This window comes from Anthonomus grandis, chromosome 6, assembly GCF_022605725.1.
Source record: "Anthonomus grandis grandis chromosome 6, icAntGran1.3, whole genome shotgun sequence".
Lineage (NCBI taxonomy): Eukaryota > Metazoa > Arthropoda > Insecta > Coleoptera > Curculionidae > Anthonomus > Anthonomus grandis.
The window spans coordinates 9,296,650-9,314,760 of NC_065551.1; the positions used below are offsets into that span (position 1 = coordinate 9,296,650).

The 18,111-nt window shown below is 33.4% G+C and overlaps 3 protein-coding genes across 5 annotated transcripts in view; 1 reads left to right on the forward strand and 2 right to left on the reverse strand.

Moving 5' to 3' along the window:
- Positions 1-18,111, forward strand: part of LOC126737047 (beta-1,4-mannosyltransferase egh-like) — a 188,857-nt gene that overhangs the window by 52,697 nt on the left and 118,049 nt on the right. The window lies entirely within an intron of this gene.
- Positions 6,994-10,276, reverse strand: LOC126737563 (uncharacterized). Its single transcript, XM_050442491.1, has 3 exons — positions 10,129-10,276; positions 9,813-10,012; positions 6,994-8,001 (listed from the first exon to the last, which is right to left on the reverse strand). Exons 1-3 carry the CDS (start codon positions 10,274-10,276, stop codon positions 6,994-6,996), a joined length of 1,356 nt encoding a protein of 451 aa, XP_050298448.1.
- Positions 10,012-11,786, reverse strand: LOC126737051 (uncharacterized). Its single transcript, XM_050441745.1, has 2 exons — positions 11,396-11,786; positions 10,012-10,663 (listed from the first exon to the last, which is right to left on the reverse strand). Exons 1-2 carry the CDS (start codon positions 11,763-11,765, stop codon positions 10,284-10,286), a joined length of 750 nt encoding a protein of 249 aa, XP_050297702.1. The 5' UTR covers positions 11,766-11,786; the 3' UTR covers positions 10,012-10,283.

The following is an 18,111-nucleotide window of genomic DNA, read 5'->3' on the forward strand; positions in this document are numbered from 1 at the left end:
TAAGATGCTTGGATTTTAGTCCGCGGTCAATTTTTTGATATTATTTTCTTGTGATATTATTTTCTTTCTAAAAATTGACATTTTCGAAAGAAAAATAAAAAATAGTATAAAACATGGGGTTTTACGTATATTTAAAATGATTTCATAGATAGACAATATAAAATTTTGCCATTTAAACATATATATCATGCAACAATAAATATGACATAGGCGTACGGACTAGTTAGTGCGGCATCTGCGACACATCAAAGATTCTAATAGATCTCTGAACTGGACTTTAGCAAGCGAACTAATTATACTATACAGTATGTGTCAGCCAAATGGAATATATTAGCTAATAAATAGCGTGTTGGAAAAACACTCGAACACGTCGATTGGTTTTTCTAGTTGCGCATTTTTTTTTCATAAAAACTTTTTATTTTGGGGTGTATCAGATAACGGTGGTCAACACCAACTTGCTTAGTTTAAACATAACACCCTGTATGTTACTTAATTTTTAGATTCCTCAGATCATTTTAGACATATTTTATATACAATGTCCTATACCTATCTTTGACTGTTTCGGAAATATTAAGTGAAATTCAACAAATAACATTTAGAAAAGAAAATTATTTATTTTTCAAGATTCTTTAAAACTCACTTAATACTTCTTGCCTATTTAGGTCTTGGTAATGATAAAGCAAGCAAAAACTATTTCAACATTCCTTTTTATTGATATGAGAATAAGAAAAAACAAAAAATTGTTGTTTACTTTGGTTTAAAATGCCAGACTTAATGTTGATTCATGTTGCATGACAGAAGTAGTCGTCAGTGCTATAGTCGTTTAAATTTCACTAACTACAAGCCAGAAAAATGGTTCATTTAACAGAAATGCAGAAAATAACAATTCTACAGATGATTGGCTATGGAAAATTTCTAAAATTGCCGCCTTTAACCCAAGGGACAATTAGTAAAATAGAAAAGCAATTCCGCGAGCTGAGCCATCTTAGGCAGGTAAAAAAAGCTGCTGCCAATGCAATAAGATACCAAATTGGCTGTTATGCTTGAGTTTGAGGAACACCCACATATCTACCACATCATCTAGCTACTCATCAGTTATTAGATTATTAAAAGAAAACAAAATGCATCCCTTTAAAATTATACCCACCAGGAGCTCACGGAAGACGATTTTGACAGTAGAATGTATTTTTGTAAACAAATGATGGCAATGTTAGACAGCAATGTGATCCAATTAGAACATGTTATGTTTTCTGATGAGTGCACCTTTACTCTTCACTGTCATGCCAATCGTCAAAATTGCCGCTATTGATCCAGGGAAAATCCTCGCTGGACGAGAGAAGACAATACTCAATACCCTGAAAAGGTTAACGTGTGGGCAGGAATTATTGAAGATCAGATCATAGGTCCTTTTTTATTGAAGGCAAATTAAATGACGATAATTATTTAGAATTGCTTCAAAATAATGTAGTGCCAACGTTGGCCAACTTGAATCCTGATCCAGAAAACCCACAAGTTCCAGCGAATATGATATGGGTTCAACAAGATGATATTTCTAGATCGGTCCGTATCCACCGATGCGGCGACAGGCGAGGATCGATGAAATGGCCAGCACGGTCTCCCGATCTGACCCCATTAGACTTTTTCTTATGGGGATATGTGAAAACTATTGCGTACAAAACTAAACTCACTGACTTAGCTGACTTACGAAGACGAATAACGCTGGCAATTAGATCGATCACACCTGAGATGTTGAGTAACGTTAGAAGAAATTTCCATTTACGGGTAGGGTGTTGCCAAAACGTTTGTGGCGAGCATTTTGAACATCTCCTACATTGACATTATTGTTTAGATTTGTATTATGTATAAGTTTTTGAATATGTTGTAACAATTTTCGGCAAATAAATAATTTTCTTTTTTAAATGTTATTTTTTGAATTTTACTTAAAATTTCCGAAACAGTCAAAGATAGGTAAAGAACATTGTATACAAAATATATCTAAAATAATCTGAGGAATCTAAAAATTAATTAACATACAGGGTGTTATGTTTAAACTAAGCAAGTTGGTATTGGCCACCGTTAGCTAATACTCCCTGTATAAAAAGTTTTTATTAAAAAAAAATCGCAACTATAAAAACCAATCGACGTGTTCGAGCCTTTTTTCCAACACGCTCCCGTCTATTTATTAGCTAATTTATTCCATTTGGCTGACACACACTGTATAATCGGTCAACGTAAACGTTTAGTAGCATTAGAAAATTATCAAAAACAAATCAATGTATAGTCCAGTTCAAAGATCTATAAGAATCTTTGATGTGCCGCGAATAGTCCGTGTGCCGGTGTTGCTTGTATTGTTACATGGCATGCATGTTTAAATCGCAAAATTTTATGTGGAAAGAGTCATAAAGTTAAATTCTAAGCGATATTTAATCATTCCATTAAATAAATAAATGTTTGAGGATTTTTTTTAAATTTAAACATTTGATTCGTAAAATTTGACTACATCTGGTCACGTACTATTTTGTTAGACGTCTGACCTCAGTCACAGCCACTCAAGCGTGAAAAGTTGCACAGGTCCGGCCTTAAAATTTATTTGTATTTAAAATGTTATTCTGGATTTTTGGATTTAGTTTTATAGAGCTAGAAATTCAGGATAGGTGATAGCAAGATTATAAGATAATAAAGATAAGATTTAAGTACGTAAAATCAGTTTAATCAAAAATTTTGTTTTAATTTAATGAGTATGAGAGGATTGGTGGTACAAATTACTTAGGTCCATTTATTCTGTGGACTAAGGCATTAAAGATTTTCTTTTTGACACAAAAGGGTAAAATGTTTTGGTTTGTCTTTAAACTTTATATATTTCCTTTTTTTGGGTATTAAGATTTATTTTTATTTGGTGTTTATTATTAACAGGAATTTTGGCTGCCACATTCAATGCTTATTATTAGTGCTTTTTTTTTAATTTCTCTATATTTAGTACCTACATCTTTTGATAAAATGTAATTATGTAGTCAGAAAAGTGAAAGTATATTTTTTTAAATAAACTTTTACAATAGAAATCATTTAGCTGTCTATATCTTATGTGTGTAAAAGACACAAGTTTTACTTATAAAAAAAAAACACAGTTTACATCCCGAATGTAATATTTATTAATTTGTTTGCCTCATATTTAGTTATTGTGCATAATAGAAGAGATTAAATGAGAATTAACAAACATAAATGCTTATACTAAAAACTAAAATCTTATACAAAACACTACTTGTTAACATGTATACTGGATCCTAAAACTACAGCGAGAATACTAAATACTTTTATAAATTTAACCACTCATTTGAATCTGTCCCAAAGAGTTAATACAATTATCTTTCTTTTGCGCCCACGGTCTCCATAAGCCCGCACAAACACTTTCCTCTTCATTTGCCAAATTTTCCTGCCTATTTTCCCAGGGTCGAAATATTTTAAGATCTTAGGTATAATACCAAAACAAATCCACAAACACAAATAAAAAAAAACACACTTCCTCATAGTAAAAACTTCAAAAAATTTAGACGAATACAGGCCAAATTCTAAATTCACCACTTTCATAAACGTGTAAAAAGCAAAACCGGTAAAACCCATCAAATAATAATAACCTCATATGGCCCCCCTCCCAACTATTAAAGGTGATAGACCCATCCAACAACTATTTTACAGGCGATAGACCCATCCTTAAAGCTCTCTTTAAAAACACGATGAAAGTACTACAAAAACTTTAGTCCAAAAATTTATTTGGGTATGGCCCTGTAATCCTCAAAATCAGTGGGATAAAGAGAGATACACAATCACTTGCACAGCCTGAAGTAGGAATCGCCAGAACGCAGGTGTTTTATCTTCGTTTAATAGACTGGCTAAAAAAAAGTGAGACGTCTGTGAGTGCTGAAAGTGTTTAAAATATTTTGTAAGATGCTTTGATTTTAGTCCGCGGTCAATTTTTTGATATTATTTTCTTGTGATATTATTTTCTTTCTAAAAATGGATATTTTTGAAAGAAAAATAAAAAATAGTGTAAAATATGGGGTTTTACGTATATCTAAAACGATTTTATAGATAAACTATATAAAATTTTGCCATTTAAACATGTATATCATGCGACAATAAATACGACATAGGCGCACGGACTAGGTAGTGCGGCATCTGCGACACATCAAAGATTCTAATAGAACTCTGAACTGGACTTTATATCATTTAACAATCAGCATCATATTTGAGTTGTGTAAGAGGAAAGGTGGTCCTTCGAAATCCAGTGAATCAAAACCCCTCCAATATGGCCCATTCGAGACGGATGTATGTGACAATGGTGGCGAAGATGGAAACAACAGACCAGGCCGGTGCGGTCGTTTACGATTTCGAAATTTAATTCCTGAGTTCTTCTAATTTATACCTATCCTGCATGTTGAAATGAGCTTTTATTTATCGTATTAATATCGTATATTATAGATTAATACGTATTTTAATAATTTATCAAAACGAATCGTAATCGTATTTATATTAATATTATCGCAAAAAAAACGCAAGCAGGTAACCGAGTCGATTTTATCGTCTATGTGAATTTTACGTACTATATTATTATACTATACATGCCAAGTTTGATGTATCATAAGGCAAAAATGCCAAAGCAATCGTATCATTAATCGGATTATAACGTAAATATAATGCCTTTAATCATACCATCAGCGAGGAAAACAAGAAAAACAATGGGATCAGAATGATTTTGACACAAATAAAATCGAATTCAAAGAATTATTACATAGAAGAGAGGTAATCATAAAAAGATTATGTAGATTTATAGCATTTTTATAAAACCAATCAAAAAAACCAATTAAAGACGTAGAAAATTCAGATAGAATGTAGGTTAAAGAGTGTAGAAGAGTGACTTTTCGGAGTATGATAAGATACAAACGCGTTTAGAATTTTTAGATAGAGAAACAAAATAACGACAGACTAGAAGCGGAATCATTATTTTATGATAATATATCGTACGCAAAAAAATTATAGATTAGGTTAACGGAAAAAGTCAAGCACAAGGCGGCAACATCGTAAACGAACATTAGACATCGATCGATCATGATGTAATACCGGCGCAAGGCACGCTGCGCGTAGTTGCCAGCTCCAAGCTGCCAGACCTGAATCTACCAACGTTTCACGGTAAATATGAAAATTGGTACAGTTTTAAGGATGTTTTTAAATCTGTAGTAAATGGTAGAGAAGATGTAAGTGAAATAAATAAACTTTTGATATTAAAATCATGCTTAAAAGATGATGCAGCTATCTTTATCGAATCATTAGAATTAGTAGAAGGTAATTATACAATAGCCTGGAATATTTTAAATCCAAGGTATGATCATAAAAGGGTCATAATAAATAGACACGTAAATGCAATTTTATTTAACCTTCCCTCTGTGTACCGTGAATCCTCAGTTCATTTAAGAAAATTATTAGATAGTGTCCTATCAACATTTATCAGCTCTTAAAAAATTAGAAATGCCCATAGAGTATTGGGATACCTTACTCATACCTATTATTTTGCAAAAATTTGACGATCGCACAAAAAAAGAGTGGGAAAGTAAACAAATAGATCAAAATAAAATGCCCACATTAAAAGAATTACAAGAATTTTTAACTACAAAATTTTTTACCATGGAGTATCGATCGAACTAAAAAATGTTACTAAAAACTAAAAATGTAAAAAATGTACAACCAAATTTAAATAATTTTAAAGCTCAAAAGTCTCCAAAAACGAGTTTCTTGTTCAATCACACAACCCAAATATGCAAATAATAACGCACAACAAAATCAAAAGTTTTCATGTTTTTTAGGATGCAATCAAAGCCATTTTTTGTATCAATGTCCTGCATTTTTAAATATGTCTTTAAGCAAAAATATAACGAAATAAACAAAAATAAACCTGCAGTAATTGCTTGAGACCCAGTCATTCAAAAGTAAACTGTTTGGCAAGAGACTGCAAAAAAAGTAATTTGAAACATAATTCAACCTTACACATAGATAAATTACCGAGAGCATTCCCAACATTTACGCCGAAATAATAATATTAATATTCATTAAAATAATTTTTCTGAAAATCAAGTAAATTCCTGTCGAAGCAATGCAACCGGCAACAGTGCGCTCGTACCAGGCGCGAAATCAACATGGTAGCCAGCAGCCTACTATGTTCGCGAGCGACCAAAATAGTTCAAAATTTCAGACTACTATGTGTGCAATAGACCAGAATACTTTAGAGCTAACGCAAAATAATGAAAATTATGAGGAAAGAACGTTCACACATGCCACTATTTATACAAGTCAATGCTTTATCATAAGATCAAACGAACTTACCTGTAAGTGAAGTTCGATCTTGATTATATGAAGGCCTCATCGAAATAAATAAACAACACGTAGTATCTCCGCCTCTGGCTTAACACACAGATTTTAAAGCATATTCGATAAAAAAAAAACCCTAGCGCGCTCCCCTCTCTACGACTCGTCCCCGTTCAACCTAGTTATTTCAAAGTTACTGTTGCAACTAAGGGACTTTGTTTCTAGAAAAAGTTTGGGAAGAGGTGGGACTTATTTATTTCGATGAGGCCTTCATATAATCAAGATCGAACTTCACTTACAGGTAAGTTCGTTTGATCTTATGATTATACTCGGCCTCATCTCATAAATAAACAACACGTAGATGTTTAAAGTACAGTTGCAACAGTTTATTCCATCTAAGAAAACTTTTATTAATTAGATTTAACTAATAATATAAATTTTAACAGTCATCAACATTTCAAACGTAAAATTCAAACTTCATTATCGTTAGTAATAATTCGTATAATATATATCTACATTACTGCACACCAACCTTCTAAATTAAACAGGCAGAAGTAATACAAATAATATGTAATAAACACAGAACATTTAATTATTATAAACTTAGAAACTTATTATAAAGTGAATTTATCTTATCAATTAGTTCAAAGACAAAATAGCATTCGCAAAATCTTTATTATTGTTGACCAAAGGTCTGTTGTAAAAATTTGCAAAAGTTTTGGAATTTTCAGACCACCCTGCAGCCCGTCTAATCGTATCGAAATTAACACCCTGTCGTGCTGCCGCAGATGTAGCCGCATGCCGTGTACTCTGTGGCTTAAAACGGTTTACGTCCACACCACTCTTTTTCAAAAAGCACTTAATCCATTTACCAATGGTTTGCGTAGTTGCTCTGTGGTGCGGCTTTTTAATGGAAATAAATAAATATTTACAACCACTCCTTAGAGTATCAGTTATTACCAAATAAGTTCTAAGAGACCTGGCCACACAGACTATAGGCTCAGAGTTAAAAAATGGCAAAACTAAAAAGGGCTGACTTTTATTAAATCTCGATGTTTTAATCTTTCCTGGAATAGGAATTTCTATTTTGTCATCTTTAATACAAATGTTTGCTATTTCAATTAAACTTAGTGTCTGTAGTCTGTGCCCAGTAGCCAAGGCCAGTAAGGTTGCCAATTTCTTAGTAATGACTTCTAAAGATAATATTTCATTCTTATCAAGTGAACGAATGAAATTTAAGACAATTCCCGGATCCCATATGTTTTCATATTTTGGTAAAGGTTGCCTCACTCCAAAGACTCCTTTAAAAAATCTTTTAAGTCGGAAATCATTACCCAAAACAGGACCTGCTATTTGCCCTAAGGCTGCTCGATATGTATTCAAGGTTCTATAGGATGAACCCTTCTCAAAAAACAAGGTTAAAAATTCCAAAACCCTTTCTACAGATACCTCATATGGGTTAACATTTCGATTGCTGCAGAATTCCCACCATAACTTGAGCCCTGAAGTGTATTGCTTCAATGTGGAGAGGGAAATAGATGACAAACAAACGTTTATTGAACTCTCTGGAATATCTTGCCTTGATAGAGCTTCCCTGATAACCTCCCGGCCACCAGGGAAAGGTTTCTCCACATGGGGTGCGGAATTCTGCCAAAAGAAAGCAAGTTATAGTTGGGTTTTAATATTACTGGATCCGTTGTCAATAAGGAACAAAAAAGCGGGTACCAAGGTTGCGAGACCCAGAAGGGTGCAACCACAATACCCTCTGCTTCATCCTCAATTATCTTTTGGAGGACTTTTGAAATCATTGAAAATGGTGGAAACGCGTAAAAATCCAAACCACTCCAATCCAGTGTGAATGCATCCACCATAAAAGCTTCTGGATCTCGCATCCATGAAGTAAATCTGAAACACTTTTTATTCAATCGACTGGCAAATAAATCGATTTTTGGAACACCAAATTTCTTAGTTATTAATTTAAACGAGTTTAAATTTAAACTCCACTCAGTTTCCTTATGAACTTGGCGAGAGGCCTTGTCCGCTTCAATATTATCTTTTGAATTAATATAGCTAGCAAATAAAAAGACATTTCTAGTCTCACACCAAGACCATATTTGTTGAGTTATCTTATTAAGTTTTTTGAAACGAACACTGCCCATTCTATAAACACATGGTAATGCTGTGGTGTTGTCAATTCTACATAGAATATGACAGTCTGTATAGCTTGATAAAAAACTCTGAAGCCCATACAACAAGGCCAAAAGCTCTAAACAATTGATATGTAAAAGTTTTTCAGATTCATTCCAGAACCCAGAAGCACTATTATTTCCACAAAAAAACCCCCATCCTGTCTTGGATGCATCAGTAAATATTTCAACCTCATAATTTTTAACACAAACTTCATTACATGCAATAGGAATATTTTCTTTAAAGCAAGCTAAATCGTTAAGTAGTTTAGATGAAACTCTTATTTTTTGATCATAATTTCCTTTTGCCTTTTTAAGCGCTAAATATTTATGACGCTCTAGAAGTTTAGTGTGTCTAAAACCAAACTTTAAGGCTGGACAAGCGGAAATAATAGTGCTAATAAATCTTGCAAAAACTCTAATTGTACATACAGGCAGCTTCATAAAAATTTTTATTAATTTTAAAATATGGACTATTTTCTTTGAAGGCAAAGATATTATCATCTTGTTGGAGTCAAACTGAAAACCCAAAAATGTACAAGAGGTAGTAGGTTCCAATACACACTTTTTATGATTTATTAAAAAACCTAGTCTAATGAGAATTTCAAGGGTTAAATTTAAATTATCTTTACATTGTTCAAATGATTTTCCTATTATGAGAAAATCATCTAAATACCCTATAATTAACACACCCCTCTCTCGTAAATATGCCAGTATTGGCTTTATAATTTTTGTAAAAACCAAGGGTGCACAGCTTAAGCCGAAGGGTAAACAATTATATTGATATAATAAACCCTGAAAAAAGAACCTCAAAAATTTTGTATGGTCTTCTTTTATAGGTACTAAATGATAGGCATCCTTAAGGTCTATCTTGCAAAAATAACAACCTCTAGTCATTAGGCGGGCAACCACTTTCCTATCTTCTAATTTAAAATGGGAATTTTTAACAAATTTGTTAAAGGATTTTAGATTTAAGATTAATCGGTTTGAACCATCTGGTTTTGGTACAATAAAAATCTTTGAAACAAATTGATTATCACACTTCAAGGCCCTGGAAATAGCTCCACTAACCGTTAATTCCTTTATTAAGGAATCTAAAATTTTTTCCTCGTTATTTGACCATTTGGTCTCCTTAGGAATTAAGGTTTGAATTGGATTTCCAATAAGAGGAATTTCCAGACCTTGAATATAGGAAATGATTTTCCTATGAACTGAAAGTTGGAGCCATTGTTCTACAAAAAACTTTAATCTACCACAAGGAAGCGTACACACCTGATGAGTTACCTCCTCTTGTCCAGTGGACGATATCCTTGCAGTCTCTTGCCTTGGCTGGAAACTCTGTAGTATCGACTGTTCATTGATGTTGATGTCTGAGCCTTCAATTGAACTCTTTGTCCAGTCGCCCTCCTGGCTCTGTAACTCGGGGCTGGACGGTAAAAGTTTTCCTGCTGGGTTGAGGCTGAGGTTGAAGCCTTAGAACCCACAGGCCTTGTTCTAGCTTTTTGAGTTAACTTCTTAAGAGGCCTCAGTTGCTGTCCCGACTTCTTTAATTCTTTGGCTGCTCTAATTCTTCCCTCTAAGTCAGAACCAAATAACAGCCCTTCTTGGATAAGACTTGCTGTAAGAACCTCATTTAAATCCTTATTTAAAGTCAATTTAATAAGGTCCCTCCTTGAAATGGAATAAGTATAATGTAGGTCCGCTAAAATTCGGCCTACATCACTTAAACTTGCCATGTATTCTTTATTGCCCCCCCCCCCCCTCTTCTTTCACCATGTTGGATAATACTGAACCAACCAAAACCAAAGCAGCTCCAGCTTGCTGTTGGAACTGAACAAGCCTTTCATCTCTCTTAAGGACCGGCTCAGATATAGCGGCCTTCACCTCCGGGTTTATCTTAGGTGGCTCCAAATCTTTACAATTTTCGGGGGGCAGATATTTTTCCATTATATCCAGTTTATTGCTTGTGTCCCATCCATTAGTCAGAATATTAGACCAATGACTCGCTATGTCATTATGGATTGGAGCAGAAAACTCTTTTTTCCTTGCACCATCTTTGACCAGTATCGTTCTAACCTCCTCCCTCAACACTGGCATATCCTCTTGATCTCCTTTTGCCTGATCTAAAGAAAAACAACACAGTTTTCCCTATAAATCATGATGTATCTTAAAACAATAATAACTTATTAAAGTGGCCCCGTTCCTGATGATAACCTATATAGGCAAAATTTTTTTTTTTTTTTTTTAGAAAAATAAAATATTTAATAAATAGCCCATTAATTTTACTAAATTTACAACATTTTAAAATTAGCCCAAGTATCAGTCAAATAACAAGCATACTATTAAGCTTACTATGAAGCATAATAAGCATCCTGATACTAGCTAGCCACAGCCTAACATCATTTCTTCTTTTCACTGCGCTCAAATAAGAGCAAGAGTATAGCCCTATATTGATTTTAATAAACAGGTATGTATATACCCATTTATCTAGAATCTACTATGAGATATTTGTCAGTTCACCTACTATGAGGTATTCAATTAATATTAATTTTTCCTACTATGAGGAATTAATATTAAACTAGGTTTTAAAAGGTATAACCTACTATGAGGTAAATCTGATACCTAACTGGAAAATCCCATTTAAGTAGCTTATCAGTTGTCATATTTATTGCTCATAGCAAAAAATAAATAGTTATTTCGGAAAACCAAATAAGTATCCAATAAATTAAATATTTAAAACATTAAAGGCTTCAATACAGGAACACAGCTCAATAAGAGACAATTCAATACTTCCAATAGAAAAATTGATTAATAAAATGTATATAAATAAATATACACGTAAATCTTTTATTTACCTTGGACGACGTTTTGATTTATTTCCAATAAAACATTATTTCTAACGCCATCAGGCAAAGGTTGCTGCTTTTGCAGTCGATTTTTCTGGTTTTTGACGCCCCTTTCTCTAGAATCGCCTCTATCTGAATCTGATGAGGCAATGTCAATCAGGTCGACCGAATTTTTATCCGAATCCGAATTATTGTCGGTGGAGGACGGCGACCGGTGCCGCCGCTGGCTTTTCCGACTTAGTCGGCGATGAGTGCGACGACTGCGTGACCGAGAACGATCGATCGATCTCGAGGATGATGAAGCGGACGACGGGGAAAAATGGCGGCGACTGCGTTTTGATTTACGCTGTTGGCGTTGATTCTTTTCCACTTTATCCATCCTTTCTCCCAGCTTTTTCAGTAATCCCGATTTCGCTAAGAAAAATGAAAAGAATCACGAACACAACCTGCGTGCTTCGCACAGAAATGAAAAGTGGGTTGAACGGGGACGAGTCGTAGAGAGGGGAGCGCGCTAGGGTTTTTTTTTTATCGAATATGCTTTAAAATCTGTGTGTTAAGCCAGAGGCGGAGATACTACGTGTTGTTTATTTATGAGATGAGGCCGAGTATAATAATAAAAATACGTAGGTAAAATGCAATGCACTTTTGAATAGCGCTTCGTAATCAAATTTAATAAGCCAAAGTCTTTTTACAAAACTGGATCTTCCGTATGAAAAAGTGAATATACCGTTATCAGGAGTAGTACAAATCGAGACAAAAATCGTAGGCAGGATAAAAACACGTATAAAATTAAAAAATTATGATTTTCAACTAAATTTTCAGTTTTTAATAATTGAAAAGGTTACGGAAAATTTACCATTGATTTGATTTGAAAAAATTTATTATTTGAAAAAACACAAATAAAATACCCAAAGACATTAAATTTAGCAGATGAACAATATAATGTACCGAAAGAGATAGATTTATTGATCGAGGCAGGAGTATTTTTTGGCTTATTAAAAGAAGGTCATATGAAGGACCGAATTAGAAGATACTTATTTCGGATGCATAACTACTGGAAATTTAAATTTTAATTTAAACGCAAGCGTAGAAAAAAAGCAAAAGGAAGTATGTAATGTAGCAATAAACAATGCAAAATTCTTTATTAAAATTTTGGCAAATCGAAGAATCAGAGAGGAAACGTACGTTATCGAAACACGAAGGCTATTGTGAAGATTATTTTAAAGAAACAACTAAACGAGGCGAAGAAGGATTTTTTGTTTGGAGTTTTTACAGTAAAATATCCTTTTATCATGATTACAAAAAAGAATTAGGCGACTCTAGAACATTGGCGATTAAACGATTTAAAAGTTTAGAAACGAGACTAACAAAAGATAGACATTTAAGGGAACAATACGTAAGTTTCTACGGGAATATAAGTTATTACGACATATGACATTACAGGGACCATTAGAAATGGATAATTCGATCGCAAGCAAATCATATTTTGTACTTACTTGCTTTGAACTTTATAACTTAAATCCTCTAAAAGGAGGACCAAAATATTTTAAGAGTAGGTGGTAGGATAAAAAGGTCAAAATTAATCAAATTTGAACAAAAACATAGATTGACATTATTAATTATTTTTCACCAACAATTAAAATATTTGCATGTGGGCACACAAAAATTTACTTTCAATCATAAGGCTTACATTTTAGCCTATTAAAGGTAAAAATACAGTAAAGCAAGTTTAAAGAAAGTGTATGAGTTGCTATAAGGTAAATCCAAAATCATGCAAATTTTTAATGAGTGAATTTTCTAGCGAAAGAGTTACTTCTAGTAGACCTTTTTCGAGCTGCGGAGTGGACTATTGCGGTCCAATTTTAATCAAGCAAGGTTTATTGCGTAGATCAACCAGTTAAGGCTTATATCTGCATATTCGTGTGTTTTTCTACTAGAACTATTCACATTGAATTGGTTACAGACTTAACTACGAATAGCTTCTTAAATTTCTTAAAAAGATTTTGTGCTAGACAGGGAAACCGAGCAATCTTTATTCAAACAATGGGTTAAATTTCATTGGTGCCAAAAATTATTTTCTTGAGCTTTATAATTTAATAAACAATCGGACAGGTTAAGGTCGGATAAGGTTACATGGTTTTTAGCTGATAATCAAAGAACTTGGCATCTAATTCCCGCGAGATCAGCGAATATAGGTGGCCTGTGGCAACCCGCAGTAAAATCGGCAAAGTATCACCTGAAGCGTGTATTATGTTAACAAAAAAAAAACAAAGGCCGTACAGTCCGGTTGGAGTTTCAAGAGCTTGTTATTGGTGATTTTATTTTCGTTACTATGTCTCTGGTACGTCCCAGATTCGATAGTAATAGGAAAAGGGTCAGCAACGACTATTAGCCATAGGTTTTCGCTAATTTCTTGGATGTTGTAATCCTTCGCGAGTACTACGGAAATCTGGCATGTCCTGGGTAGATGGGTTAGTTGTTTGAGGAGTTGACTTTCACAGATGGCATCTATGTCTATTGAATAAGGAAGGATAATAAAACAAAATTTTGTTCCTCCTGCAAGAGATTTGCAGGCTTTTTAAACAACGTATATTTTTCAGGATCTACCAGTGGTATGTTGAGGACAAAAATTATTCTAGAATCTAGTTGATATGCTTGTAGTTATATCAAGATATAGAGGATTACGGAAATAAAAAATTACAATAACAATTATAAATGAGGAGAGATCTAGCCTATGGCTACTCTATCTAACCGCATACTTAAAAATAGTACTTCAAAATAATATATATAAGTTCAAACTATAAATTAGTAACTATAATTAAGCTTATAAGACAAAATGATCCTACACAGACATAATCATATCATACATTTAATCAAGTAATATAGTTAACCAAAAACTGAAAAAAAACAAAATAAAACATGACTTTCGTAAAATACTAAACTATGAACTACCATTAAAATGGAGTTTGTTAGTTATTGAGTTTATGGAGTATTGTTGAGTTATTAAAAAGGAGCTTTTTTGAAGGAAGCGAGTGAGTGCGTACACTTCAGATCATGAGGCAACGCATTATAGATTTTAACACCGGTATAGCTAAATGAGGCTTAAAATTTGGTAGTTCTATGCTTTGGGACACAAAAATTTTTAGAATGACGTATATCTCGACCATGAATACTACTGCAGCTTACCAGGTTCTCACACAAGTACCTGGGAACTCCACTGTGGACAGTTTTATTAATGAGACTAGCCATATAAACTTTGAATCGTTCTTTCAGCCTTAGCCATTGAGATTTGATAAATAATGGTGTAATAGTGTAGTATAACAAACCCAGGTTCGTCCATAAAGAATGGGTGAGATAAGTTTTTTTTTAATAAATAAGAAAAAGATCGAACGAGAAAAAAATAAATAAATAAGAAACCAATACCCTCCCTATGTTGTGTTTTGTAACAGAATCACTCTCTCTTTTACTTATCTCGGATGCGCTTGACAAGACAAAATTAGGGAAATTTGAATTATTAGGATGGTATTAAAGAAAATGCAGTCTTGATAATACACCTACTTAGTTTATTTATGTAAAAAAATAATGCCGTACTCAGCCTGGAATTCACGAGGGGAAAGAGCACGGCAGAGAAACCCTCGATCTCAATTCCTTAAAAATCGAATCATGCTGAGTAATAAGTTCTTCCTTCGGTTACAACAAAAAAAAATAAAGATAATTTATTTACTGTTCCTTTCTAATTCCTCATACATACTATTCATTTAAAACTGAAGAAAGTTGGGTTAGTTATCCAGCCATCACTAGAAGGTACTGAGGTCCCATACGGGAGGCTACCCAGCTATGAGTTGAATAGTTGAGTCAATATTCTAGGTATTATCACAGATAGACGGACAAATTCGCGAAACATATATTTATTTATCTGTGGTATGATTTACGTCTGAATATTCACCCAGTCAGGGTCGAAATGTTAGTTAGATTCAACAAGGCTCTAGCTTACTTTTGAAACACACAAATAATGAATAAATAAAAAAAACTAATTTCGAACATATACCTAAAATTCAGTAAATAAATTATCTCAGTCGATCACTTTAAATATTAATTTTCTTTTCAGCATGAAACAATTTTAGATAAATACATGCATTAGTTATTTCCTCCTATTCACGCAAAATATTAAATTTATAAACATTAATAAAAATATATATATATACACATTGCCAATAAAAAAAAACAAACTAATAAGTTTTAAATTTACTAACCTGTAGAAAATCTTCAGAAAACCACTTCAACACAAATTAAATACGATTCAATAATTTTTTTTAAGGTAGTACCCTCGATGGTTGGGTTTTACTTTCTGCCGTTCCCTCACCACGCGACCGAAACATCTCCGGAAAGCAACGCCCAGAAATGCTAACACAAACAACCCTCGGCGCATGAATAGGGCTGTCGTTATACAATCAAAAAAATTAAAAAAAGATTTTCGACAAAAGGCGACGCGACATGCTGAATCCCAAATCTAAACGAATATAAAATACTACGCCTATAATTTAAAAATAGGTGGTTTTCTTCAATAGACATCTTTCATTTTTGCTTACAATAACTAAATTTTAGGTAAGCATTTTGTAGCTTTTGCACGCTATATTTATCTCTTTGAGCAATGGCTGGCCAGAATAAAACGCTTCCATAACTGATCGCGGACAGAACTAATGATTGAGTTAACTTTAACTTAATGTTAGTTGATAAAATATCTTTAGACATGTACAGGGTGGACAAATAAGAATGCGAGGTACTGTATCTGGGAAACTATTCATCGTAGAAGCTTGCGATAAAAAAATTTATTACTAAAATGGCCAAGAGAATGACCTGGAAAGTATTTTCAAATTTCTAAAATGGCCGCTAGGGGGCGCAACTGCAATCTTGAATCTAGAAAACTGATGTTTCTGTAAATTTTGCTGAATTAACCTAACAAAAAAATAGCTGATTATTAAAGTAGAGACTAATCCGAACCTTTTTTATTTGAATAGTTTTGCTGTATCTCTAAAAATAAAGTGGTGGGGGGTGTTCAAAAGTTGGCTTAAAACACACCCTGTATACTAAAAACACCTAATTTTATACCGTTAAATTTTAATTTTTTTATACTAATTATTTTAAAATTTTTTAAAATTCACTACTTTTGAAAACAAAATTTACCATTTTTGAAAATATTACCTAATATCACTAAAAGGTAAGTATTAATAATGCTTATATCAAAAATTAGACCTATTTTATGTTATATATTCACTATGGATATAATACGAAAAAAATAATTATTAGAAAGCAGGCCATGGAATGCAACAAAACAAATGTCTACTCAAATTATAAACATTCCTCAAATTGTCAATAGTAAGTTGTCAAAAGTTTTACGTTACTTGAGCATTTTTTTGTTTTTGCAAAATGCGTTTTACGAACGATGAAGCTGTTGATATGCTTGCGGTTTATTTTGAATGTCTTCAAAATGCTGCAGTAGCAAAAAGAGTTTATGCTGCTCGATATCCAACTCGAAGTCCTTGCGATATTAGATTTTTTCCCCGATTAGTGGCGAACTTACGAGCCAATGGTAGTTTTCGGCCTAGGTTTCAACGGCCAAGAATTAGAAGAAATGTGGACAATATTAACAGCGTACTGGGATATATTGAAGGAAATCCTCATGTTAGCACAAGAGCATTATCCCTTGAATTAGGCATATCAAGAACAACGATTTAAAATATTTTGAAGGACAATAGGTAAATTCTAATAGCCATCGCCATATATGGATTTATTTAAGTTCAGCTTTTTTTTTAATATATTTATAGATTGCACCCATATCACGTTAATTTACATCAGGCATTGGAAGAAGCTTTTGACCGTAGGTTGGACTATTGCCATTGGATATTAGGCATGATACGCGAGGACAAAGATTTTTTTTTTTTAAATTCTTTGGACCGATGAAGCCACATTTAATAGTGACGGTAGAGTCAACCTGCATAACATGCATTATTGGTCTGCAGAAAATCCGCATTGGTTGCGTGAAGTTCAGCACCAAGGGCGCTGGAGTTTAAATGTGTGGTGTGGTATACTTAAAGGCAACATTATTGGACCATATTTTTTTGAGCAATCTCTAAATGGCAATGTTTTTTTCGACTTTTAAAATCTGGTAAATCAATTACCGTTGTTGCTGGAAGATGTGCCACTGGAAGTCCGGCAAAATTTGTTTTTGCAGTTGGATGGTTGTCCAGCACATTTTGCTAGGAATGTGCGAGAGCATATTAATAACATTTTTCAACAGCGGTGGATTGGAAGAGGAAGCCTGTTTCCATGGCCTCCGTTATCCCCAGACTTAACCTGTCTTGATTTCTATTTATGGGAGCGGTTAAAGGACATTGTATTTCAGACTCAGCCTACGACTAGAGAAGATATGAAAAACCACATTCGTAATGCAATACATACCATACCGAGAGCCGAAATTGAAGCTGCAGTTCTATCTACCCATGAGAGGCTTCAGCAATGTATAGAGCGTGATGGTCAGCATTTCGAGCATTTACGGGGGCATTAAAACCCTTTCTTTTTAAAATCGGTCCTTTATAGGGCCACAACTTATATTATAAAAGAAATTCGAAATAAATTATTTTGTAGTTTTTATAAATATTAAGGGATTTCCACATAAAATTTTCTTTGGCCTAAATTTTAGGTTAGGATGAAGATATTAAGATGCG